The 27,171-nt window shown below is 38.6% G+C and overlaps 1 protein-coding gene across 2 annotated transcripts; it reads right to left on the bottom strand.

Moving 5' to 3' along the window:
* LOC110467007 (redox-regulatory protein FAM213A-like) lies at nt 1–27,171 on the bottom strand. Of its 2 annotated transcripts, XM_021523864.1 has the most exons (7): nt 27,075–27,156; nt 21,093–21,832; nt 11,951–12,139; nt 10,167–10,241; nt 7,716–7,850; nt 4,828–4,963; nt 1–522 (listed from the first exon to the last, which is right to left on the bottom strand). In XM_021523864.1, the coding sequence occupies exons 2-7, from the start codon at nt 21,183–21,185 to the stop codon at nt 389–391; spliced, it is 762 nt and encodes a 253-aa protein (XP_021379539.1). In that variant the 5' UTR covers nt 21,186–21,832; nt 27,075–27,156; the 3' UTR covers nt 1–388. The 2 variants fall into 2 exon arrangements, with proteins under 2 accessions (XP_021379539.1, XP_021379540.1); XM_021523865.1 differs by lacking the exon at nt 21,093–21,832 and having other exon boundaries at nt 27,075–27,171.

Genomic DNA, 27,171 nt, shown 5'->3' with positions numbered 1-27,171 from the left:
TTTATCTGTTGCAATCAATAATCTGCTCCATCTAGAAGTTATGTACCTGTCATGTGAACTGAAAGAAGCTGTCTATTTCTATGTCACAGAAAACTGATTCTCATGGTCAAGTTATTGTTAATATGATAATTAATATGCAGTATAGCACACAACATCTTACTGAAAGCCAAAGGTAACTTTTGATTTGATTGGTTAACAGATGTGACACTTATTAAAATATTTCCAGAAGCTGAATACTCAGGTATGGGTCTTGGGTGATACTCAGGTATGGGTCTTGGGTGATACTCAGGTATGGGTCTTGGGTGATACTCAGGTATGGGTCTTTGGTGATATTTTCTATGACATAATGGTGATTAAGTAAAAATTCTTCAATTAAAACAGGAGGGATTTATAGATTGGAGGTGGGTATTTTGATGTTTCTGATGGCCTTAAGCACTTCCTCGAGATCCGCAATATCTCCGAACTCTTGCTCCTGGTGTTGGTAAAGGATACCCTGGTTACCTGGCCCGATGACAAACACACCTGTAACGAGATAATCACGCTCTGTTTTACCTGTGACTAACAAACACACCTGTAACGAGATAATCACGCTCTGTTTTACCTGTGACTGACAAAACACACCTGTAACGAGATAATCACGCTCTGTTTTACCTGTGACTAACAAACACACCTGTTACGAGATAATCACGCTCTGTTTTACCTGTGACTGACAAAACACACCTGCAATGTGGTAATCACGCTCTCTTTTACCTGTGACTGACAAACACACCTGTAACGTGATAATCATGCTCTGTTTTACAGCCAACAATCATTACTCAGACACTTCAACAAAAAGATGTAAAAAATAGACAAGTATAAACAGACAGTTTCATACTATTTATGTATAATTGACAGTAAAAAACCTTCACAACTCTCATCTGGCACCTCCCGACTCCCACAACTTATCTCCCTTTTAGTGTCCCCACCATTCCACATCTTACCTCCCATTTAGTGTCCCCCACCATTCCACAACTTACCTCCCATTAAGTGTCCCCACTATTCCACAACTTATCTCCCATTTAGTGTCCCCACCATTCCACAACTTACCTCCCTTTTAGTGTCCCCACCATTCAACAACTTATCTCCCTTTTAGTGTCCCCACCATTCCACAACTTATCTCCCATTTAGTGTCCCCACTATTCCACAACTTTTCTCCCTTTTAGTGTCCCCACCATTCCACAACTTATCTCCCTTTTAGTGTCCCCACCATTCCACAACTTATCTCCCATTTAGTGTCCCCACCATTCCACAACTTATCTCCCATTTAGTGTCCCCACCATTCCACAACTTATCTCCCATTTAGTGTCCCCACCATTCCACAACTTACCTCCCATTTAGTGTCCCCACCATTCCACAACTTACCTCCCATTTAGTGTCCCCACCATTCCACAACTTACCTCCCATTTAGTGTCCCCACCATTCCACAACTTACCTCCCATTTAGTGTCCCCACCATTCCACAACTTACCTCCCATTTAGTGTCCCCACCATTCCACAACTTACCTCCCATTTAGTGTCCCCACCATTCCACAACTTACCTCCCATTTAGTGTCCCCACCATTCCACAACTTACCTCCCATTTAGTGTCCCCACCATTCCACAACTTACCTCCCATTTAGTGTCCCCACCATTCCACAACTTACCTCCCATTTAGTGTCCCCACCATTCCACAACTTACCTCCCATTTAGTGTCCCCACCATTCCACAACTTACCTCCCATTTAGTGTCCCCACCATTCCACAACTTACCTCCCATTTAGTGTCCCCACCATTCCACAACTTACCTCCCATTTAGTGTCCCCACCATTCCACAACTTACCTCCCATTTAGTGTCCCCACCATTCCACAACTTACCTCCCATTTAGTGTCCCCACCATTCCACAACTTACCTCCCATTTAGTGTCCCCACCATTCCACAACTTACCTCCCATTTAGTGTCCCCACCATTCCACAACTTACCTCCCATTTAGTGTCCCCACCATTCCACAACTTACCTCCCATTTAGTGTCCCCACCATTCCACAACTTACCTCCCATTTAGTGTCCCCACCATTCCACAACTTACCTCCCATTTAGTGTCCCCACCATTCCACAACTTACCTCCCATTTAGTGTCCCCACCATTCCACAACTTACCTCCCATTTAGTGTCCCCACCATTCCACAACTTACCTCCCATTTAGTGTCCCCACCATTCCACAACTTACCTCCCATTTAGTGTCCCCACCATTCCACAACTTACCTCCCATTTAGTGTCCCCACCATTCCACAACTTACCTCCCATTTAGTGTCCCCACCATTCCACAACTTACCTCCCATTTAGTGTCCCCACCATTCCACAACTTACCTCCCATTTAGTGTCCCCACCATTCCACAACTTACCTCCCATTTAGTGTCCCCACCATTCCACAACTTACCTCCCATTTAGTGTCCCCACCATTCCACAACTTACCTCCCATTTAGTGTCCCCACCATTCCACAACTTACCTCCCATTTAGTGTCCCCACCATTCCACAACTTACCTCCCATTTAGTGTCCCCACCATTCCACAACTTACCTCCCATTTAGTGTCCCCACCATTCCACAACTTACCTCCCATTTAGTGTCCCCACCATTCCACAACTTACCTCCCATTTAGTGTCCCCACCATTCCACAACTTACCTCCCATTTAGTGTCCCCACCATTCCACAACTTACCTCCCATTTAGTGTCCCCACCATTCCACAACTTACCTCCCATTTAGTGTCCCCACCATTCCACAACTTACCTCCCATTTAGTGTCCCCACCATTCCACAACTTACCTCCCATTTAGTGTCCCCACCATTCCACAACTTACCTCCCATTTAGTGTCCCCACCATTCCACAACTTACCTCCCATTTAGTGTCCCCACCATTCCACAACTTACCTCCCATTTAGTGTCCCCACCATTCCACAACTTACCTCCCATTTAGTGTCCCCACCATTCCACAACTTACCTCCCATTTAGTGTCCCCACCATTCCACAACTTACCTCCCATTTAGTGTCCCCACCATTCCACAACTTACCTCCCATTTAGTGTCCCCACCATTCCACAACTTACCTCCCATTTAGTGTCCCCACCATTCCACAACTTACCTCCCATTTAGTGTCCCCACCATTCCACAACTTACCTCCCATTTAGTGTCCCCACCATTCCACAACTTACCTCCCATTTAGTGTCCCCACCATTCCACAACTTACCTCCCATTTAGTGTCCCCACCATTCCACAACTTACCTCCCATTTAGTGTCCCCACCATTCCACAACTTACCTCCCATTTAGTGTCCCCACCATTCCACAACTTACCTCCCATTTAGTGTCCCCACCATTCCACAACTTACCTCCCATTTAGTGTCCCCACCATTCCACAACTTACCTCCCATTTAGTGTCCCCACCATTCCACAACTTACCTCCCATTTAGTGTCCCCACCATTCCACAACTTACCTCCCATTTAGTGTCCCCACCATTCCACAACTTACCTCCCATTTAGTGTCCCCACCATTCCACAACTTACCTCCCATTTAGTGTCCCCACCATTCCACAACTTACCTCCCATTTAGTGTCCCCACCATTCCACAACTTACCTCCCATTTAGTGTCCCCACCATTCCACAACTTACCTCCCATTTAGTGTCCCCACCATTCCACAACTTACCTCCCATTTAGTGTCCCCACCATTCCACAACTTACCTCCCATTTAGTGTCCCCACCATTCCACAACTTACCTCCCATTTAGTGTCCCCACCATTCCACAACTTACCTCCCATTTAGTGTCCCCACCATTCCACAACTTACCTCCCATTTAGTGTCCCCACCATTCCACAACTTACCTCCCATTTAGTGTCCCCACCATTCCACAACTTACCTCCCATTTAGTGTCCCCACCATTCCACAACTTACCTCCCATTTAGTGTCCCCACCATTCCACAACTTACCTCCCATTTAGTGTCCCCACCATTCCACAACTTACCTCCCATTTAGTGTCCCCACCATTCCACAACTTACCTCCCATTTAGTGTCCCCACCATTCCACAACTTACCTCCCATTTAGTGTCCCCACCATTCCACAACTTACCTCCCATTTAGTGTCCCCACCATTCCACAACTTACCTCCCATTTAGTGTCCCCACCATTCCACAACTTACCTCCCATTTAGTGTCCCCACCATTCCACAACTTATCTCCCATTTAGTGTCCCCACCATTCCACAACTTATCTCCCATTTAGTGTCCCCACCATTCCACAACTTATCTCCCATTTAGTGTCCCCACCATTCCACAACTTATCTCCCATTTAGTGTCCCCACCATTCCACAACTTATCTCCCATTTAGTGTCCCCACCATTCCACAACTTATCTCCCATTTAGTGTCCCCACCATTCCACAACTTATCTCCCATTTAGTGTCCCCACCATTCCACAACTTATCTCCCATTTAGTGTCCCCACCATTCCACAACTTACCACCCATTTAGTGTCCCCACCATTCCACAACTTACCTGACATTACGTGTTGAACCCCCAACATCCCACAACCTACCTGCCATTACGTGTTGAACCTTCAACATCCCTTTACTTACCTCCCATTAAGCGTCCCTCACCATCCCTCAACCTAGCTGCCATTACGGGTTGAAACTTCAACATCCCACAACCTACCTGCCATTACGGGTTGAACCTTCAACATCCCACAACCTACCTGCCATTACGGGTTGAACCCTCAACATCCCACCACCTACCTGCCATTACAGGTTGAACCTTCAACATCCCTTTACTTACCTCCCATTAAGCGTCCCTCACCATCCATATTGCCAGGGATTTTTTTTCTATAAACTCGGATTATATTTTGTATCACATTCACTCGAAATAGACCAAACAATGGCATCCATCTTTCTTTTGGACCATAAAATGTTTTCTGAAATAAAAAAATTGAACATTTGGTTTACAACTATGCAAAATAAACCATTCTTTCCAAAATGGCCTGAAGATGTTTTCCACAATAGTACTGTAACAGTGTACAACACGACAGATAGACAGTCAGTCTACCCTAACTAGCCTCCCTTATATATCATACCCTAACTACCCTCCCTTATATATCATACCCTAACTACCCTTCCTTATATATCATATCCTAACTACCCTCCCTTCTATATCATACCCTAACTACCCTCCCTTCTATATCATACCCTAACTACCCTCCCTTCTATATCATACTCTAACTACCCTCCCTTCTATATCATACCCTAACTACCTTCCCTTATATATCATACCCTAACTACCCTTCCTTATATATCATATCCTAACTACCCTCCCTTATATATCATATCCTAACTACCCTCCCTTATATATCATACCCTCACTACCCTCCCTTATATGTCATACCCTAACTACCCTCCCTTATATATAATACCCTAACGACCCTCCCTTATATATCATACCCTAACTACCCTTCCTTATATATCATATCCTAACTACACTCCCTTCTATATCATACCCTAACTACCTTCCATTATATATCATACCCTAACTACCCTCCCTTATATACCATACCCTAACTACCCTCCCTTATATATCATGCCCTAACTACCCTCCCTTATATATCATACCCTTACTACCCTCCCTTATATATCATACCCTAACGACCCTCCCTTATATATCATACCCTAACTAGCCTCCCTTATATATCATACCCTAACTACCCTTCCTTATATATCATATCCTAACTACCCTCCCTTATATATCATCCCCTAACTCCCCTCCCTTATATATCATACCCTAACTATCCTTCCTTATATATCATACCCTAACTATCCTCCCTTTTATATCATACCCTAACTACCCTCCCTTATATATCATGCCCTTACTATCCTCCCTTATATATCATACCCTAACTCCCCTCCCTTATATATCATACCCTAACTACCCTTCCTTATATATCATATCCTAACTACACTCCCTTCTATATCATACCCTAACTACCTTCCCTTATATATCATACCCTAACTACCCTTCCTTATATATCATACCCTAACTACCCTCCGTTATATATCATACCCTAACTACCCTCCCTTCTATATCATACCCTAACTACCCTCCCTTCTATATCATACTCTAACTACCCTCCCTTCTATATCATACCCTAACTACCCTCCCTTATATGTCATACCCTAACTATCCTCCCTTTTATATCATACCCTAACTACCCTCCCTTATATATCATACCCTTACTATCCTCCCTTATATATCATACCCTAACTACCCTTCCTTATATATCATATCCTAACTACCCTCCCTTCTATATCATACCCTAACTACCTTCCCTTATATATCATACCCTAACTACCCTCCCTTATATATCATACCTTAACTATCCTCCCTTATATATCAGCTGACGAGGGTATGCAGAGTATCAAAGCTCCACACGAAGTTGATGTCAAACAGGTATAAATGTAAAGGACACATTATGAAGGAGGATGTACATTCATTTAAAAAATAACAACATGTGTGGGTTTGTATGTGGGAATGGTATTTGTTTTGCTAAAATTAAGCTTATACTTTAGGACCAGTATAAACAGATCAAGGCTGAGTGAAGTAAATCAATCTTATACTTTAGGACAAGTATAAACAGATCAAGGCTGAATTAGGTAAATCAATCTTATAATTTAGGACAAGTATAAACAGATCAAGGCTGAGTTAAGTAAATCAATCTTATACTTTATGACCAGTATAGACAGATCAAGGCTTAGTTAAGTAAATCAATCTTATACTTTAGGACCAGTATAGACAGATCAACGCTTAGTTAAGTAAATCAATCTTATAATTTAGGACCAGAAGACAGATCAAGGCTGAGTGAAGTAAATCAATCTTATAATTTTGGACCTGAAGACAGATCAAGGCTGATTAGTAAATTAATGTTACACTTTAGGACAGTAGACAGATCAAGGCTGAGTTTAGTAAATCAATCTTATACTTTAGGACCAGTATAAACAGATCAAGGCTGAATTAGGTAAATAAATCTTATACTTTAGGACCAGTATAAACAGATCAAGGCTTAGTTAAGTAAATCAATCTTATAATTTAGGACCAGTATAAACAGATCAAGGCTGATTAAGTAAATCAATCTTATAATTTAGGACCAGTATAAACAGATCAAGGCTGATTAAGTAAATCAATCTTATAATTTAGGACCAGTATAAACAGATCAAAGCTGATTAAGTAAATCAATCTTATATTTAGGACAAGTATAAACAGATCAAGGCTGAGTTAAGAAAATCCATCTTTTAAAATTTAGGACCAGTATAGACAGATCAAGGCTTAGTTAAGTAAATCAATCTTATAATTTAGGACCAGAAGACAGATCAAGGCTGAGTTAAGTAAATTAATCTTATACTTTAGGACCAGTAGACAGAACAAAGCTGAGTTCAGTTAATTAATCTTATACTTTAGGACCAGTAAACAGATCAAGGCTGAGTGAAGTTAATCAATCTTGAACTTCAGGACCAGTAGACAGATCAAGGCTGAGGTATGTAAATACTGTGCCCTGACTGACCTCAATACAAATAGATACAACACGTTGGTAAGAAGGCATGAACACTGACAGATATATAGACATACAGGTAGCTTGTATGACTCCATGGAATGGAAATCATTCAGTTTTTCTGACATACCTCATTGTCTAAGAAAATTTGCCCTTTGAAAAATGGCTTGAACTCCTCTACACCCAGAGTTTGGTGTACAACCCCGTACAGCTTCACTCCATGGGCGTTAAGGTCATCGAGCAGGGAGGACAGCCCAAGGGCTTCCTATAACAAAATAATGCAATAGTATAAATTCAGATAAATTTGTACTTTTTCAGAAAACCCTACGAGCCAGAGATATAAAGCAAAACATATGCATTAACTTAAGGACTCTAGAGAATATACGAGGCAAAACACGTCATGTACAAGCATGATATTTGAAGATGGGCTCTGTGTGGACTTGAAACATTCCATATCTGTATTTCTTGTTAAACCCATCAGGAGAGATGTGTTAGCTCACATGACTGGAAACAAACAAAATTTCTCTTTGTATCTAAACCCACAGAAAAAAATATTTGCACTAACACACTTGAAAAGTAGAGATGATATTTAACTACAGACACTATTTGTACAATGAAAACATATACCTAGGTGTATTTAAGATTTGTTTAAGGTAACAAGGTAATGTATCTTCACAATAACTCTCGGTTTATATCAGCGACAGGTAACACTGATACCATCTGATCCTTACAGCTTTATTACCTGTTCAGCGATCATTTATTGACATACCAACAAGGTAGATATCTAATCTACAGGTTAACGAGAAACCAGGTAAATATACCTGACACAACTACATAAGTCTATATAACATGCTGGGAGATATTTTCACTCATCACTGAAGTGAAAGAAGGACAAAAGGATAATCTTTAAAGCATCAGTACATCGCATAAGCCACGGAGGACCACAAATAAAGATTTTGCAAATTTGTAAAGTGGGTTGTTGGAAAATGACATCTCATATCAAATGCAATTTCTCATACAAAGATTATAGATTTGAAAATAAATGTTGTAAGCAATATTCAAAACAACTTGTACTGTCATCTATATGATATCAATTGCAAATCACTGCACATGGATCATCCATGCAATAATTATATACACCAGATTTACTTACCTCCCTGCACATGGATCATCCGTGCTATAATTATATATACCAGATTACTAACCTCCCTGCACATGGATCATCCATGCTATAATTATATATACCAGATTTACTTACCTCCAAGCACATGGATCATCCATGCTATAATTATATACACCAGATTTACTTACCTCCCTGCACATGGATCATCCATACTATAATTATATACACCAGATTACTAACCTCCCTGCACATGGATCATCCATTCTATAATTATATACACCAGATTACTAACCTCCCTACACATGGATTATCCGTGCTATAATTATATACACCAGATTTACTAACCTCCCTACACATGGATCATCCATGCTATAATTATATACACCAGATTTACTAACCTCCCTACACATGGATCATCCATGCTATAATTATATACACCAGATTTACTAACCTCCCTGCACATGGATCATCCATGCTATAATTATATACACCAGATTTACTAACCTCCCTGCACATGGATCATCCATGCTATAATTATATACACCAGATTTACTAACCTCCCTGCACATGGATCATCCATGCTATAATTATATACACCAGATTTACTAACCTCCCTGCACATGGATCATCCATGCTATAATTATATACACCAGATTTACTAACCTCCCTGCACATGGATCATCCATGCTATAATTATATACACCAGATTTACTAACCTCCCTGCACATGGATCATCCATGCTATAATTATATACACCAGATTTACTAACCTCCCTGCACATGGATCATCCATGCTATAATTATATACACCAGATTTACTAACCTCCCTGCACATGGATCATCCATGCTATAATTATATACACCAGATTTACTAACCTCCCTGCACATGGATCATCCATGCTATAATTATATACACCAGATTTACTAACCTCCCTGCACATGGATCATCCATGCTATAATTATATACACCAGATTTACTAACCTCCCTGCACATGGATCATCCATGCTATAATTATATACACCAGATTTACTAACCTCCCTGCACATGGATCATCCATGCTATAATTATATACACCAGATTTACTAACCTCCCTGCACATGGATCATCCATGCTATAATTATATACACCAGATTTACTAACCTCCCTGCACATGGATCATCCATGCTATAATTATATACACCAGATTTACTAACCTCCCTGCACATGGATCATCCGTGCTATAATTATATACACCAGATTTACTAACCTCCCTACACATGGATCATCCGTGCTATAATTATATACACCAGATTTACTAACCTCCCTGCACATGGATCATCCGTGCTATAATTATATACACCAGATTTACTAACCTCCCTACACATGGATCATCCGTGCTATAATTATATACACCAGATTTACTAACCTCCCAGCACATGGATCATCCGTGCTATAATTTTATACACCAGATTTACTTACCTCCCTACACATGGATCATCCGGGCCGCCTTATGGCCATCATGACCACACCATTGTTTTTCCATAACTCTGATGCCTGTAAAAAACAAGTATACAACACAGTTGAGGTCTCCTACCAAGAGTCATACTACTTGGTAAAAGTTTTAGTTTTTTTGAAGAAGCAATAAATCATTGACTTGTGTAAAAAAATATCAACATAAGTATCCAGCACCTATAGAGAGCCAAACTGTTGTTATTCTGATCTATATAAGTATCCAGCACCCACAGAGGGCCTAACTGTTGTTATTCTGACCTATATAAGTATCCAGCACCCATAGAGGACCAAACTGTTGTTACTCTGATCTATATAAGCATCCAGCACCCACAGAGGGCCAAACTGTTGTTATTCTGATCTATATAAGTATCCAGCACCCATAGAGGGCCAAACTGTTGTTATTCTGATCTATATAAGTATCCAGCACCCATAGAGGGCCAAACTGTTGTTATTCTGAGCTATATAAGTATCCAGCACCCACAGATGGCCAAACTGTTGTTATTCGGAGCTATATAAGTATCCAGCACCCATATAAGGCCATAGAGTGATACTGTCATTATTATTCTGATCTATATAAGTATCCAGCACCCATAGAGGGCCAAACTGTTGATATTCTGATCCATATAAGTATCCAGCACCCGTAGGTGGCCATACTGTCATTAGTCTGATTCATATAAGTATCCAGCACCCATATAGGGTCATACTGTCATTATTATGATCTAGATAAGTATCCAGTTTTTCCGTTTTTTAATGACTGTCCTATGTCCTTTTACAAGGACAGTCAGCAGTTATCACAAGAGGACCCACGGTAAAAAAATGAAAAAAAAAGTCAATAAGGAAATTAGCAAACAAGAAACTGCTTAATTAATTAAAAGGCCTCACCACCCAGAAATATCAAAATCTAGATAACAAACAACCAAACACTTTCATAGAACTTGAAAATGAAATTATCGTTCCACTCAAAATACTCTTCAACCAATTGTTAAGTACAGGTCTTGTGCCATAAGTATGGGATGACAAAAGGGCTACAGCTATAACCAAGGACACAAGTGTTATGCTGACAACTGCAGACCAGTTGGTTTTACAAGTATTGTAGTCAAATTGTCGGAAAAAAATAACAACCATCTTAGTAATCAGCTGTTTGGATTTGTAAACGGGAGATCCACAGTACTCCAGCCCCTCAAAACCTGAAACAACTGGACACGATTCATTGATGAAGGAGACGTAATCAAAGTAGTTCATAGGGACCCCATAAAGGCCTTTGACACCGAGTTAATCAGAAACTGACACATTCACTGGAACAAACTTGATAGCCCTTCATCCTGGAATACTACTGGCAAAAGATCTAGCCGTCAAATCTCGGTTATTCAGAAGAGTTGCTTAACACATCTTGGTTATTTAGAAGAGTTGCTCAACACATCTTGGTTATTTAGAAGAGTTGCTCAACACATCTTGGTTATTCAGAAGAGTTGCTTAACACATCTTGGTTATTCAGAAGAGTTGCTTAACACATCTTGGTTATTCAGATGAGTTGCTTAACACATCTTGGTTATTCAGAAGAGTTGCTTAACACATCTTGGTTATTCAGAAGAGTTGCTTAACACATCTTGGTTATTTAGAAGAGTTGCTCAACACATCTTGGTTATTCAGAAGAGTTGCTTAACACATCTTGGTTATTCAGGCGGATTGCTTAACACGTTTTGACACTTGCAACCTTTGAAGTAGCCTACAGACCAAGTATCAGGACTTACTGTGATGTTGTTTCGTTGAGAGTCCAATGTCTGCACCCTAGCTTTCTCCAGGTATTTCAGCGTGGCTTTTTCTGATGACATGAACCATGATACAGGCATGTTACAGAGGGTGGCGGCCATAGCGGTCACCCCTGCCATCCCCAGCAGGGCCTTGGTCACCCCCATCAGTGTGGGGCGAAAGTTCACTACCTGGAACAACAGTAAAATAGGAAAGTTAGGGATGTACAGAAAACAAATCAAATGTAAGAGAAGAAGTGGTGTTTGTTTCTTTGTGCTCAGCAGCAATCGTATACATGATAATGGAGTTGCTTTTTTTTTATAATTATGACACATGGACTTACCCGGTAGGTCTCCATCAGTGGGCTAGACCCAAGAGCAATCCTGGAACTATATGTGTATTTGTCTCAGCAAATGTGGTTATATGATGGGGATTTTAATCATTTTTAAGTTAAAACTCTTTTTTGCCCCACCCGTCAGCCTTGGGTCAGCCTATCAACAGGTACAATTTTGAATTCCAACCACCTGAAAATCCCATATATGATTGAGAAGAAAAAAATTCATTTACATCAATACGACCCATTTGCCTATTTTGGCTTTGCACCTCAGCCCCCAGCTGGGGGTCAGTCCCTCCACCTTTTGTATACTCTTGAATCCCACCAACTAGGAATGCTTCCAACCAAATATATATTTGATGCCTGTGACCTTGAAAGAACGTCAAGGTCATTTAATTGAGGAAACCTTATAGCACTCTGTCCCAGATATCTACTGGCCATGTATCATCACCATATGTGTCTTAGTTATTCAGAAGAAGTCATTCAAAGGTTTGAACATATTTAACCCCTGTGACCTTCAAGGTATGTCAAGGTCATCCAGTTGAGGAAACTTCAAAGTACTATGTCCCAAGTACCTACTAGCATAATATCATCACCCCGGGCCTCCTGGTTATTCAGAAGATTTTTTATATAATTGACCATTGTGACCTTGAAAAAAGGTCATGGTCATTTATTGGAGAAAAGTTCATAGCACTCCATCCCTGGCACCTACTGACCAAATAGCATTGCTCTATGCCCCTTGGTTATTCAGAAGAAGTTGTTAAAAGGTTTTAACATATTTTACCCCTGTGACCTTGAAAGTAGGTCAAGGTCATTTATTTGAATATACCTTATAGCACTCCCTCCAAGTTACCTACTTGCCAAATAGCATGGCCCTTGGTCTTCCAGTTCTTGGGAAGAAGTTGCTCAAAGAAAAAGTTGACAGACGACGGACATATGACTAACAACACACCATACCATAAACTCAAATGGCACTTCCTGCCAGGTGAGCTAAAAAATGGTCTTGTTCATGCAATTATAACTTGTTAATCAAAAATAACCTACCTTGTAAGGCTGTCTCAGTTAAAGAATGAGAAAACTCACCCAAGTTAACCTCACCACTATATATACACATTGTTATGCTTGTGAAAGTCAAGAATTCAGGTTTCCGAATTTCAAAGACCTCAGTGTTAATGATTTGTAGACTCCTTGTTAAGTGTTGAATTCTGAAATGGGTAGATTTGTTTACTTTACAGTGTGTACTGTAGTGAGTGTAGGTGTAATAGATCTACTTGTTTGTGTACTCTGTGTGGACAGAGAACACTTACGACCACCTAACAGGGACAATTACATCTCCTTCCCTAAAGAGTTCCAAAAACTAACAAGAGGCCCAGAGGGCCTGTATCGCTCACCAGGATATCTAAGCAATCATGGCAAAATATTCTTCAAAGAAGATTTTAGGGATAGGGCCAAACTCAGATGCCAATCCTTGTAGCATATCTATGAGATTTTTCTTGCCCAGCAATTGTATGCAATGTGGTTGTGGGGTGGGGATCTCAACTGTTTCCAAGTTGTGACTCAGAAACTAGGTCCCTAGGGTTGTGGCCAGACCCAAGGGTCAATGCTAATATCATAACTGTGTTCATCTCTATATGCCTAGCAATTGTATATTTAGTTTTGGGGTGGGGATCACAACTGTTTCAAAATTATGGCCAAAAGACTAAGTTTCCAGGGAGGGGCCTGACCCCCCAAGGCCATTCTGGAAGCATATGTGCATTCGTCTCTTTATACTCAGCAATTGTATATATGGTTATAGGGTGGGGATCTCCACCCTTTCCAAGTTATGAACACTTTTTGGCCCCATCCCTTATCCCGGGTGGGGGTGGGGGTGGGGTCAGCCTGTCTTTCATTCTTGGTTTAATTAAAATATTTAACATGCTTCGACAACTAATCACTGTTAGTATTTAATTGTAGACAATAAGGAGGACTTGTACTGTTGACCATGTCAGCCTGACCTCAAGTGTTAGGAAGAGTTTAAGCCTGTCAATGTATAGTTCATTTCATTGCTCTTACGATCAAGTGAGGTCAATATCACAGTAGGATTATAACGCCAGCTAAAGTTAAAGGACCACTACAATGAAAGACCAGCTCTGTGAAAGAACTGTCTCAAGGACAAGCCATTAAAATGGCAGGCCCAGTTAAGGAGGCTCCACCCTTTCGCAATTAGCCATCAGAATTCAATAAAAGTTTCACATGATGGTTATGTCACTATGTAGAGATGATTTTATGAAAATCTAAGCATTCCGATAAACTGGGGATTTATTTGTAAAAAATACCGAAAAATTGAATTTTTGTCAAATTCAACACTTTCACATTTTTTGAGCGTGTGGCATTGTCCGAAACTATTACAACAATAAAATAATGAAAAGAAACATTGCTAATCAACCCTACAAATATTTTATTTATCATAAAATATCTACAACATGTTACAAAAAGCGTTTTTTATTGAAACTATATGGATAAAAGTTACTAAATACAAGCCAAAATCAAACAGGACACATAGTTACATACAAAAAGAGTGAAAATTTGAACCAAATACACACAAAGTCTTTATAATTAATTTATTTTACATTTTACAATTATTTTGATCCTGATGAGAGTTGTCTACCTTGAAAAAAATCGGAACTTTTTGCAGAAGGATAGAATTTATACAATGACACTTATTTTATTTCATATACCAAAAACGACGGAAATAAATTAAATTACTATATTTATTTGTCAATTTACTGTTCTTTTATGGAACAAAATTACTCTCAATCATGTACACTTTGGACATCATTCCATAGCCTGCTTACGCATGGTATATTAACATGTCAGGTACATATATGTAACCATCGGCTATCGCATGGTATGCCGTTATTACGTGCACGCACATGCACTTGCATTTTATAGGGATCTTGATATTTTACAAACCACTATTTTCACAGAGTTATTGTAATTGCATTTGTGAACCGATTTATCTGACAGAGCGTAACTCACTCCACAACAGAAGTCGTAGCGACCAAGAGCTTTTGAACTACTGTTAGCGCGTGATACGTACAGGTGAGGTCGGTAAACAAAACACATCAGTCTGCATTCCAGGCGCCTCATATACGACCTTCTTGAAGTCGTCTGATCGTATGTCAGTGTTTTCCCGTGATTTAATTAATGTCTTTGTATCATAAGCTTTATTTCTGAAGTACGTGTGATTACACATTTCGAAGTTAAGTCTAGATATCGGGTGTTGACATATCATCGTCACGCACATGTACTATTGTTTACCCGGTGTTACTATAATTTACACTACGGTAATGGAATGCCCGATACGCAATACGGAAATGACGACACGAAAATACAACAAGAAAAACATGTGTATTACAAAGGGTGGAAACTCCTTAAAGAATTGAAGATTACTGAGAACAACAAGAACAAATTGACTTGTTGTTCTCAGTAATCTTCAATGGACATGTATCAGCCTAGCGATTGGTCAGGGGGTTTTCACGGCCAGTTTCTGAAGGCCAGTTTCTGAAGGCCATTTTGTCATCACACATTCCATGGGTGCAAAGATCCCTAGTCAGAAATAACCTCATGAATTTCGAGAATGAGCCCAGATGAAGAAGTATTTCTTGTCACTTGTGTGACCTTGCATTTGTTTGGTAACAAAATCTCTACTCTACATCAGTAAAAGTCAATTGTTAAGGCCTACTCTTTAGTACTGCAAAAAAAGGATGAAAATTCCCTGGGAGGAACTTCAGCTAAATTAGTCCCTATTATTACATATCCTCTCCCCAAACGTTACCAAAAGTATAATTATTTAATACTTTCGTTTGGTATCTTTACATCCATTACCTATATTTGGACCGAAACTCTCCGTTTAAAAGAAATTAAGACCCCTTTGATCGCCAAGGATGCTCCGCCAAATTTGGTCAAAATCCACTGAGCCATTAAGGACTTAAAGTAGCATTTTAAAGGGAAAAAAATGATGGACCAGGACGATGGACAACTAGGTCCAATCCTAGGCCTCTTCATACCTACCAATTGTATAATCGGTCACAGAGTGAAAATCCTGACTGTTTTCGAGTTATGACCTAATTTTCCTATCAGAACCAACCCCACAAGGTGGGTAACCCCAGAGCTTATTTTGGTAGCATGAATGCATTTCTTTATTTAAGTTGAGTATAAGCATACATAGATATACATGTAAGGAATGGATCTCAAACATTTTCAAAATACAACATAATTTTCTCTGCAGGCCTGCCCCAATGTCCAATTTATGGGGAGGGGGGCATACCTTCGGTTTATAAAACAATTGCGTTAGCATAGCCCATGGAGGTTAAAATTTCTTCAATTATATGAAGGGACAAGAATTTTAAAGATTTACCTCTATTTCCCCTTTTGGGCCTTGCTTCTCTGTCCCCAGGGGTGCCACATCCTCCTTTTATATAAAATTGAGTCCCCTTTTCCCAAAGATGCTCTGGAACAAATTTGGTCTAAAACCCTTCATTGGTACGAAGAAAGAAGGTTTTTGAAGATTTACTTTTGTTCACATTGGTTCACATTCACCGTTTATACAAAACTGAGTCCCTTTTGGTCAAGAGTGTTCCAGACCAAATTTGGTAAAAATCCACTGAGCCGTTAAGGACTAGTAGTGTTTAAAGGAAAAAGTTGACAGACAGTGCACAGACGGATGAACGATGGAATAAGATCACTGGTTGTCTGGACATGGAGAGCTAAAAAAATATTTTTAGAGTTGAAATTACAAAGTTGTATTTACTTTTAATCAATGTGGAAGCTCTGAATTTTCAAAGTATAATGTTGAAAATAATTTTGGTGTTAATATAGAACCAAGGGGTCGAAACTAACTATTTGAGCTACTTTCAAAGTTTCAATTGCTGCAGTAAAACATGAAATGTTTGATGTGTAGAAACTTTAAAGTTTGTTTCATTAAATGTTACATATTAGAACATCAACAAGTGAAACAGACACTAAGAATGTCAATCAAGGACACATGCGGTGAATATCAATATCTGCTTTTTGTTTTTTTGTTTGTTTTTGTTTTTTAAAGACAGAAAAACGTACTTGCAGAAAATTGAGAATAAGTGATATTTTTAAATTTTAACTAGAATATTTTTAAGATTAACTTGAGTTTTTGCTAGTAGACAATTGTTAGTTTCCTGGAATAGGGCTGAGGCCTATGGTAAAATCAGTGGAGTACTCAAATATTAATGCAGCAGACGTAATCACTGCAGCTTTTGTGATTTCTGTACCAATCAACATACAAATTAAAGTTTCTTTAGAGAATTAACTAATACAGGCAGCAGCTTCATTATATAGAAGTGTTGTGTCGACTTCAATCTTTTTCATCAAAAAGTGTAAATCACGTGCTCAAAAAACAATGATGAGAAAAAATTCCAAGGACACAGTATATATACAAATTTTGGATCTGGAGAAGTTCATAAATGGATACAGTACATGTTTATTACTTCAGTACAAATTAAAGATATTCAGATTATTCACGTTTTTTGTTTATGGTGAATCTCAGAATGTATTCGCTGAAAATGAAAAAGAGACACTGAGTGTAGTAGAGTTTTACAGTGTGAAACATAGAAACAGAAGGAACAGTAACATAGGGACAGTAACATAGAAATGGTTACATAGAAACAGTAACATAGTAATGGTAACATAGGAACAGTTACATGGGAACAGTAACACGGGAACAGTATCATAGAAATGGTAACATAGAAATGGTTACATAGAAATGGTAACATAGGAACAGTAACAGTAACATAGAAACAATAATAAAGAAATGGTAACAAAGAAACAGTAACATGGGAATTGTTACACAGGAACAGTAACAAAGAAACAGTAACATAGAAACAATAATATAGAAATGGTAACATAGAAACAGTAACATAGAAACACTAATATAGAAATGGTTACATAGAAATGGTAACACAGGAACAGAAACATGGAACAGTAATGCAGGACCAGTAACATAGAAACAATAATATAGAAATGGTAACATAGAAACAGTAACATAGGAACAGTAACATAGAAATGGTTACATAGACACAGTAACATAGGAACAGGAACAGAAACATAAGAACAGTAACATGGGAACAGTAACATGGGAACAGTAACATAGTAACAGTAACATAGAAATGGTAACATACAAACAGGAACAGAAACATAGGAACAGTAACATAGAAACAATAATATAGAAATGGTAACATAGAAATGGTAACATAGGAACAGTAAAACAGGGACAGTAACATAGGAACAGTAACATAGAAATGGTAATATAGGAACAGTAACATAGAAACGGTAACATAAAAACAGTTACACAGGAACAGTAACATAGGAACAGTAACACAGGAACAGTAACATAGAAATTGTTACATAGGAACAGTAACATAGAAATGGTAACATAGGAACAGTAACATAGGAACTGTAACTTAGGAACAGTAACATAGGAACAGGAACAGTAACACAAGGACAGTAACATAGGGACAGTAACATAGGAACAGTAACATAGAAATGGTAACATAGGAACAGTTACACAGGAACAGTAACATAGAAACAATAACATAGAAATAGTTACACAGGAACAGAAACACAGGAACAGTAACAGTAACACAGGAACAGTAACATAGGAACAGAAACATAGTAACAGTAACATAGGAACAGTAACACAGGACAGTAACATAGAAATGGTAACATAGGAACAGTAACATAGAAACGGTAACATAGAAATGGTAGCACAGTAACAGTAACATCAGAACAGTAACATAGTAACAGTAACATAGGAACAGTAACATAGTAACAGGAACACAGGAACAGTAACACATGAACAGTAACATAGGAACAGAAACATAGTAACAGTTACATAGGAACAGTTACATAAAAACAGTTACACAGGAACAGTAACATAGGAACAGTAACACAGGAACAGTAACATAGGAACAGTAACACAGGAACAGTAACACATGAACAGTAACATAGGAACAGTTACACAGGAACAGTAACACAGGAACAGTAACATAGGAACAGTAACATAGAAATTGTCACATAGGAACAGTAACATAGAAATGGTAACATAGGAACAGAAACATAGTAACAGTTACACAGGAACAGTAACATAGGAACAGTAACACAGGAACAGTAACATAGGACAGTTACACAGGAACATTAACATAGGAACAGTTACACAGGAACATTAACATAGGAACAGTAACATAGGAACAGCAACATAGGAACAGTAACATAGAAATTGTTACATAGGAACAGTAACATAGAAATGGTAACATAGGAACAGTAACATAGGAACTGTAACTTAGGAACAGTAACACAGGAACAGTAACATAGGAACAGTTACACATGAACAGTAACATAGGAACAGTTACACAGGAACAATAACATAGGAACAGTAACACAGGAACAGTAGCATAGGAACAGTTACACAGGAACAGTAACATAGGAACAGTAACATAGGAACAGTAACATAGAAATTGTTACATAGGAACAGTAACAGAAATGGTAACATAGGAACAGTAACATAGGAACTGTAACTTAGGAACAGTAACTTAGGAACAGTAACATAGGAACAGTAGCACAGTAACACAGTAACAGTAACACAGGAACAGTAACATAGAAATTGTTACATAGGAACAGGAACAGTAACACAGGAACAGGAACAGTAACACAGGGACAGTAACATAGAAATGGTAACATAGGAACAGTTACACAGGAACAGTAACACAGGAACAGTAACACAGGAACAGTAACATAGAAACAGTAACATAGGAATAGTTACACAGGAACAGAAACATAGAAACAGTAGGCTTCAACCCTATGTTTGTTTCACTTGAGGATTACAAAGATAGATTATCATTTGGACGAGCCTGACATCAGCAAAGGAGGTCATTTGGACCTGTCAACCATATTTCATGTGATATAAGAGGGAGGGTATTTAAACTTGTTTATGACATTCCATGTGATAAAGACCCAGCAACCATCCCGATTACAATGCTAGTTATAGCTTTTATCACAGTATAAAATGACGCCCACCTGGTCTCCCCTGGTAACAAAGGGTGGTAATATAGTCTAATAGAGCCATCAACCCCTGTTTACCTGGTACATGGTACTAATTTTCTTTCAAGATGCATTAAAAGGAGGCAATAAACTAGATAGCACAATATGACTCACTTTTCAATCTCCTATACTGAAGATTATAAAAGTCCTGTTTATATAACTAACCTAAATTTCCAATGGGATTGAAATCATTTTCCGGGTGGTGCAATAGTTTATTATTTTCTTATTTCCATGAAAACATCTTGCAAAACACTACTATTATAACATTTTCTAATCAATTGTTAATTGATAACCTAGCTATTTCCAGAACACCTAAGACATGACTGGAGTTACCATGACACCTAGGTACATGTAGTTCACAATCTTAAAATCTCAACATAGCATTATAGTTATATAATCAACAATTTTAAGTGAAAAAAAAGTATTACAATTTATACAACATTGTACACGGTATGTGTGAGGAGGTGTTTATAGGTACGATACAAAAGGTACTGTAGATCACCTGATCGAACAACAATCGGATTTCTCCGATATACTCACTTGCATATCTATTAAAAGTTTTTTCCCCCCATCTGAAATTCAGTTAATTTCTCAGTACTTTGACACAAATTTCTAGAAAACTTTGTTCCTGCTTATTTCAATGGTCTCTATTAAATTGCTTCAACATGACAAAAATTCACCTGAAATAATTCTTAGCTTACCATTTCAAGAATCCTGTTTGGCCCACTAACATACAAGCTTGCTGATAATGCTGCTAGCACGGTAATGCAGATTGCTAGTCTGGACAGCCCCATTGCAAGGCAGCAATGTTGATGATGTCTGAAGTTGACTTCACAAATGTCTCAATGATTGATATCACTTTCATATGGCAATCACTTCCCAGAATCGGAGAATAAACACCACTTGTCAAACTGACCTAAGTACATGTACTTTCTATATCCGCTCTCCAATTCTCCTTTGGCGACTCAACATGATGTCTTCCTCGATGTCCAAAATATCTGTATTTACCTTCGTTTTGTCATACACTTTATAATGCCTTCATAATAGCACAGCTGGTAGACAGCTGGTCTGAGGTTCACCTAATGGCACAAGTTTTCACCTAGTCACAGATGTGATAACGATTCTCGTTCTACTATAATACAGCAGTACAGCAATTAGAACAATAGGTATACACTATATATGACAAGCCACAGACTTCCCCCCTGAGGACGGAATTTAACACTTTCTTATAATGTCATGCCATGTCGAAGAGGATCTGAGACAGAAAACACTTATCTTGGTAAGTACAACTTTCCAGCCCTGGTGTATCCAAACAGCACCCTCCTTGAACACTACACCTGTCTCTGTGACATTGTAATTGTGAATCCTTATACGAAGTGACAGAGTTCTCCACCAATCGCTGGAGACACGCGTCGACACTAAACAAACACTCCACTGATTCCTGCGGGGGAGTAAGCCAAGTCAATATTTAGTAATCCAGCATGTTGATAAATCTTTTATGATATTTTGAACCCTAAACGTCTAACATAATGACAAATATGACGATCAATCTGGACTTATGATCAGTTATTCATCAAAAGTAAACGAATATTTGATTGAATTATATGTGAACAATGCAGGTCAATAAAACAAGTATTCATCATTAAACAGTTACTCAAATCTGCACTCACAAATTTTACTTGATTACCTCCATATTTTCAACTATTTATAAACATGAGATTCAAGAAGCTAATAAGATGCTCACCTTTATTAACTGGCATTTCTTTCACAAACTTCCTTGAACTATATTTCAGAAAGCTACTGGCTAAATATTATGACTTTAGGCCTTTTCAGTTCTTCAATATTACGACTCTAAGCCTTTTCAGTACTTCAGATATTGATTATTTTAACACTTATATATTTGACCTATGTGACCTTGAAAGTAGACAAGGCCATTACTTTTTTTTCAAATTTGGTACATATCACTACATTTGAGCCAAATATCATATCAATATGTCTTTTATAATAAGTTCTAAGAAAATTGCACTTTAAAAAATTTGATCCCTTATAACTTTAAATAAGGGTCAAGGTTATTTATTTTCGCACACTTTATAGTACTTCATTTCAGCAAGCTGCTGGTACGTCCATGACTCTTGGCCTTTCCTTCTTCACAGTGTTGGAACAGATTTGAACCCTGCAGCTTTGCATAAAGGTCAAGATCATTTGTTTTCTTTAACTTGGTATAGCACCGATTGCCAGCAAGCTATGCAATGCATCATGGCTCTAGGCCAGGCCACTTTAAAGCTTCCAAGATTGGTTTAGTATTGTTTAACGTCCTATCAACAGCTATGGTCATTTAAGGACGGAGCTTTCAAGAAGAAATAGTTTGAGGTTAATAGTAATAATATATAGGATGTATACAGCGCCCTATATAATTCGAAGAAAAAAAACTCTACGGTGCTTTACAGCACAAGAATATTTTTTTAACAGTATTCCTACAGTGACATTTATAACAAGACTTTAATATCTCCATGTACATAATATTCATAAATAAAACATGACACTGAAGATTAAATCTCACTGGAACTTTAAGGTGCTTTACTTTATAGATGTATAGGGTGTTGTGTACGTGACATAGGCGCAAAAGAGCCTAAAATGCAGATGTAATAAGGCGAGTCTTTATATCCTTCTTGAGTTTCGACTTCCTGGAAACGTGGCGGAAACCTTTCCAAAGCACTTGACACACAGGAATCTGTCTCCAACCGCAGTGATCGTGACAACTGATACAGGTGACAAGCTCCTGTAGGTACTGGGGAGCTTGTACGTGTACACCAAAAGTTTGTACAGCAACCTGTATCGTACAGGTAACCAGTGCAACGAATATAGCACAGGTGGGATGTGCTCTCTGTTTCAAGTACGAGTAACCAGTCTTGCTGCAGTGTTCTGGGCACTCTGCAGACAACTAGTTAGTTTGTCAGATATACCACAGGGCAGGACGTTACCATATAGTCCAAACGAGAGGTAATATGTAAATTCACCAGTCTTGCATGCATCTGCAGTTTAAATTTGACGGATGCAGCTGATGTTCCTGATCTGTTAGTAACAGGATTTGGCAATGGTGTTCTTTTATTTCTTAATGTTCAGTGAACTATCAAAGTATACCCCTATGTTGCCAAAGGGGAAAGACAATAAGTACCATCTTTTCCTGATTAAGCTTTAGCATGTTGACATTCAGGTATTGATGTCTGTCAGACATGTTTCCAGATTTTGTGATCAGTATGCCAACTGTCCTGTGGCTTGATGACCATGTACATGTGTGTGTCGTCACTCGTCAGCATAACAATGAAAGCAAAGGCTGTGTGTCAACCAATCTCTCCAATCAGTTTTGAATATAGGCAAAATTTTCATGGTACTAACACCGACCCTTGAGGAACCCCGAAAACTAGTATTTTGTCATGTGAGGTGGTAGATCCTTTGGCAACATACTGTCCTCATTCATTCAAATAAGACTGTATCCAGCAGTGTGTCACCAGTCACTCCATAAGAGTACTCCAGATGTTTGTCATGGAAACTGTTAACATGGAGATGAACTTCTAAACTCTGGTACACAATCTTCTCCAAGATCTTAGACTGAAAATGTAGATTTGATACTGGGTGGTAGTTCTTCAACTCCTTGTCCATTCCAGGCTTTTTCAGCAGTGGTTTTACATGTGCCTTCTTGAAACACAATGGAACCTTTGACTCAACTGATGATTTTGTTCATGCTTGAAGTAATCAAAAGAAGCATGCATTGCTTGAGTAGGTCTGTGGGAAGCGAATCCAGCTGTCAGGACCTCGATTGCAAGGTCATGATGAATTTGTGCAACTCGTCCTGGGTTAGTCGTGAGAGCTTTTTTAATGGTTTTCCATCAAATTTAATGACAGCAGTAGAGTTCACTTCGCCATTATTTTTCTTTAATCCTTTACATATTTTAAGCTATTAAGTTTTGGTTTGATGTGTTTATTTTCGTGAATGTCTCTCTTTAAAGTGTTGTTGGCCCTAAATGACTCACATTGTTGATGGGCCGTTAATGAAACAATACAAAAACAAAACAAAACAATCTTGAGTAAAAGTTTAAGATATTTCTGTTTGACCCCTGTGACCCTGAGTAAAGGTTTAAGTTATTTCTGTTTGACTCATGTGACCTTTAGTATAAGTTAAAGTTATATCTGTTTGACCTCTGTGACCCTACTTGAAGGTTAAAATTATTTCTGTTTGACCCCTGTGACCCTGAGTAAAGGTTTAAGTTATTTCTGATTGACTCATGTGACCTTGAATATAAGTTAAAGATAGATCTGTTTGACCTCTGTGACCCTGTGTGAAGATTACAATTATTTCTGTTTGACCCCTGTGACTCTGAGTAAAGGTTTAAGTTATTTCTGATTGACTCATGTGACCTTGAATATAAGTTAAAGTTATTTCTGTTTGACCCATGTGATCTTGAGTATAGGTTAAAGTTATTATCATTAGAATTTTCTTTTTTTTTTAGCACGTTTTTCCCCCGTGTCAACTGTGACCAGATCAGTATAGGTCGTTCATCTGGACACAATTGATAGCCCTTGATTCCATCATGTTTCTGGCCAAATTATTCAGGAAAAGTCTTCTCTTTTTTTTTTAATATGTTAAAAGTTTAGCACACAAGTATAGGTGAAGTCATACACACATTTCCAAACATTTTCACAATGGTTTCCTCTCTGTTGGCCAGCCAAGCAATTTGAAAAGTGAGTCTGTTTACTATTAAAACAGTGCATATAATCCCGACCGTAATACATTTGATTTCACAACCGATATCTGGACTTTGTCCAACATTAGAACAAAAGAACAAGTGTCAGGTATTACAATGCTTTGTGGAAAAATAATTTTGAGTGGCTCAGAATAATGTTAAGCCCGCTCATGCTTATTTTAAACTGTATACTTCAACTTTTTTGGTAGGTCCATGTGCTCTTTATGACCCCATACCGAAAAAAGTTACAAAAAAGTTATTTCTTTTTAAGTACAAAAAAGTTATAACTTTTGATGCTAGATTGGAACCTTGTGAGAAGAGAATTTCAATCTAGTTCTAAAAAGTTACAAAAAGGTATTGAAAGGTTACACTCAAACACTTTGTTCAGTTCAATCATTACTTTATTGGCAAACAAAAGGGTACACAAAAGTTACATTTAGCCACAAAAGCAGCACTAGTGAAAAAGGTACAATTAAGTTATAACTTTATTAAGGTACTTAAAATGTACAGAAAATGAATACTTTCCTGAGATACTGCAAAAGTATGAAAGCAGTTCTAGTAAAAAGGTACAAAAACGTTATAACTTTATTTAGCTACTTAAAATGTACAGAAAATGTATACTTTTCTGAGATACTGAGGTACATTAAAAGACGTATGATAAAAAAAAATCACGAAGTCTGACGACAAGGATATAAACACTAACTTATTAACTTTAATCCCGAGTACTTATCTTAGTCCATGGAAGATCATTTTACCAATCTGCATGAAAATGCTTCCGGATAGCGATCGCAACACACAACATTATGTTATGCTGTGATGACACAAAATTATTAAAATTGACGCAAACATTTTGTCACGCGTTATCACTACCCACAGAATTTACCGATGGGGGTCAGGGGTCAGGGGTCATGCCCCCCATTGGGAGATTCAGGAGTTAGCAGGTTATAATGTTGTAAGACATGCAGTCAGGAAACACATATCTGTACCCGGTTTTTGCATATGGTTTTGTGCAACTCTCTGATTTACGGTGATTACCAGAAGTACACATGCCCCCCCCCCCCCCCCCCCCCCCCCCCCCCCCTTCACATGACATGCTTATCTAAAACCCGGTCGAATCTAGATGGAAAAGTATCTTGGAAACGACATATTAATAAATATATTGATTTTGTGTGATATGTAGCTTTTGGGGCAAACTGAATTTTTCGGGCAATATGCATGGGACGCTCAGGTTTTCAGAGGCGATATGAAGTAAAATTGGGATGTAACAGCTTGTGGCGTTACGGTTTTGGGGCAAATAATCTGATACCCGGCGTAGCATGGTATTGTGAAGCATGGTGAAATGAACCGCAGATCAAGGACATTTATTTTTTAAAACAAAGTTGATGTTGCTTCATCCCAACATGCTACTGGCCCATTTCAAGATCATCATCAGAAGCTGTGATGTCATAGAATTGTTTCTTTCTATGTGCTATAGCTAGCTGTCATATCCTGGGGGTAACTGTGGAACCTTAATATTAAATATTAACCCCCTGGGGGTGTAACTATTGAACCTTACCGTGGGGTTGTAACTGTGAAACTTTACCCTGGATGTGAAACCTTAACCCTGCGGGTGCAGAGAAATCCTAGGCAGAGGATGTATATTATGCTTTAAATACTAACTGTCACTTAACAGTTATGTCGACTCCAAACAGAGAACGTTGTCGAGAGCTCGTAGAAATTATATGTGTATCGTACCATTCCCCTTCACTGATCAAGGGTGGCGGTTAACTAGCTAACGCGTAGTAGGCTGTACTGTGGACTCCAAGGTTATTTCTACAGAATCATGCATGGCATTTTCTTATTGTTTGCCAAAATGCTTCGATGTGAACTGGCCATGCTTGTTCTCTTATCTATGCCTGTATTGTTGTCAAATGGCAGATACCTAAAACAAAGTTTACTCACCTTTTTGACGGATCGGCTCAGTTCAACTAAGCCGTATCTGGTGATGTCGCCCGGCGTTTAAAATTAGACCCACACTCGTTATCCGGAACCGGGATTT

This window comes from Mizuhopecten yessoensis, unplaced genomic scaffold, assembly GCF_002113885.1.
Source record: "Mizuhopecten yessoensis strain PY_sf001 unplaced genomic scaffold, ASM211388v2 scaffold11153, whole genome shotgun sequence".
NCBI classification, from domain to species: Eukaryota; Metazoa; Mollusca; class Bivalvia; order Pectinida; family Pectinidae; genus Mizuhopecten; species Mizuhopecten yessoensis.
Note: the sequence above shows the minus strand (reverse complement) of the source record. Positions and strands in the feature narration are given on the sequence as shown.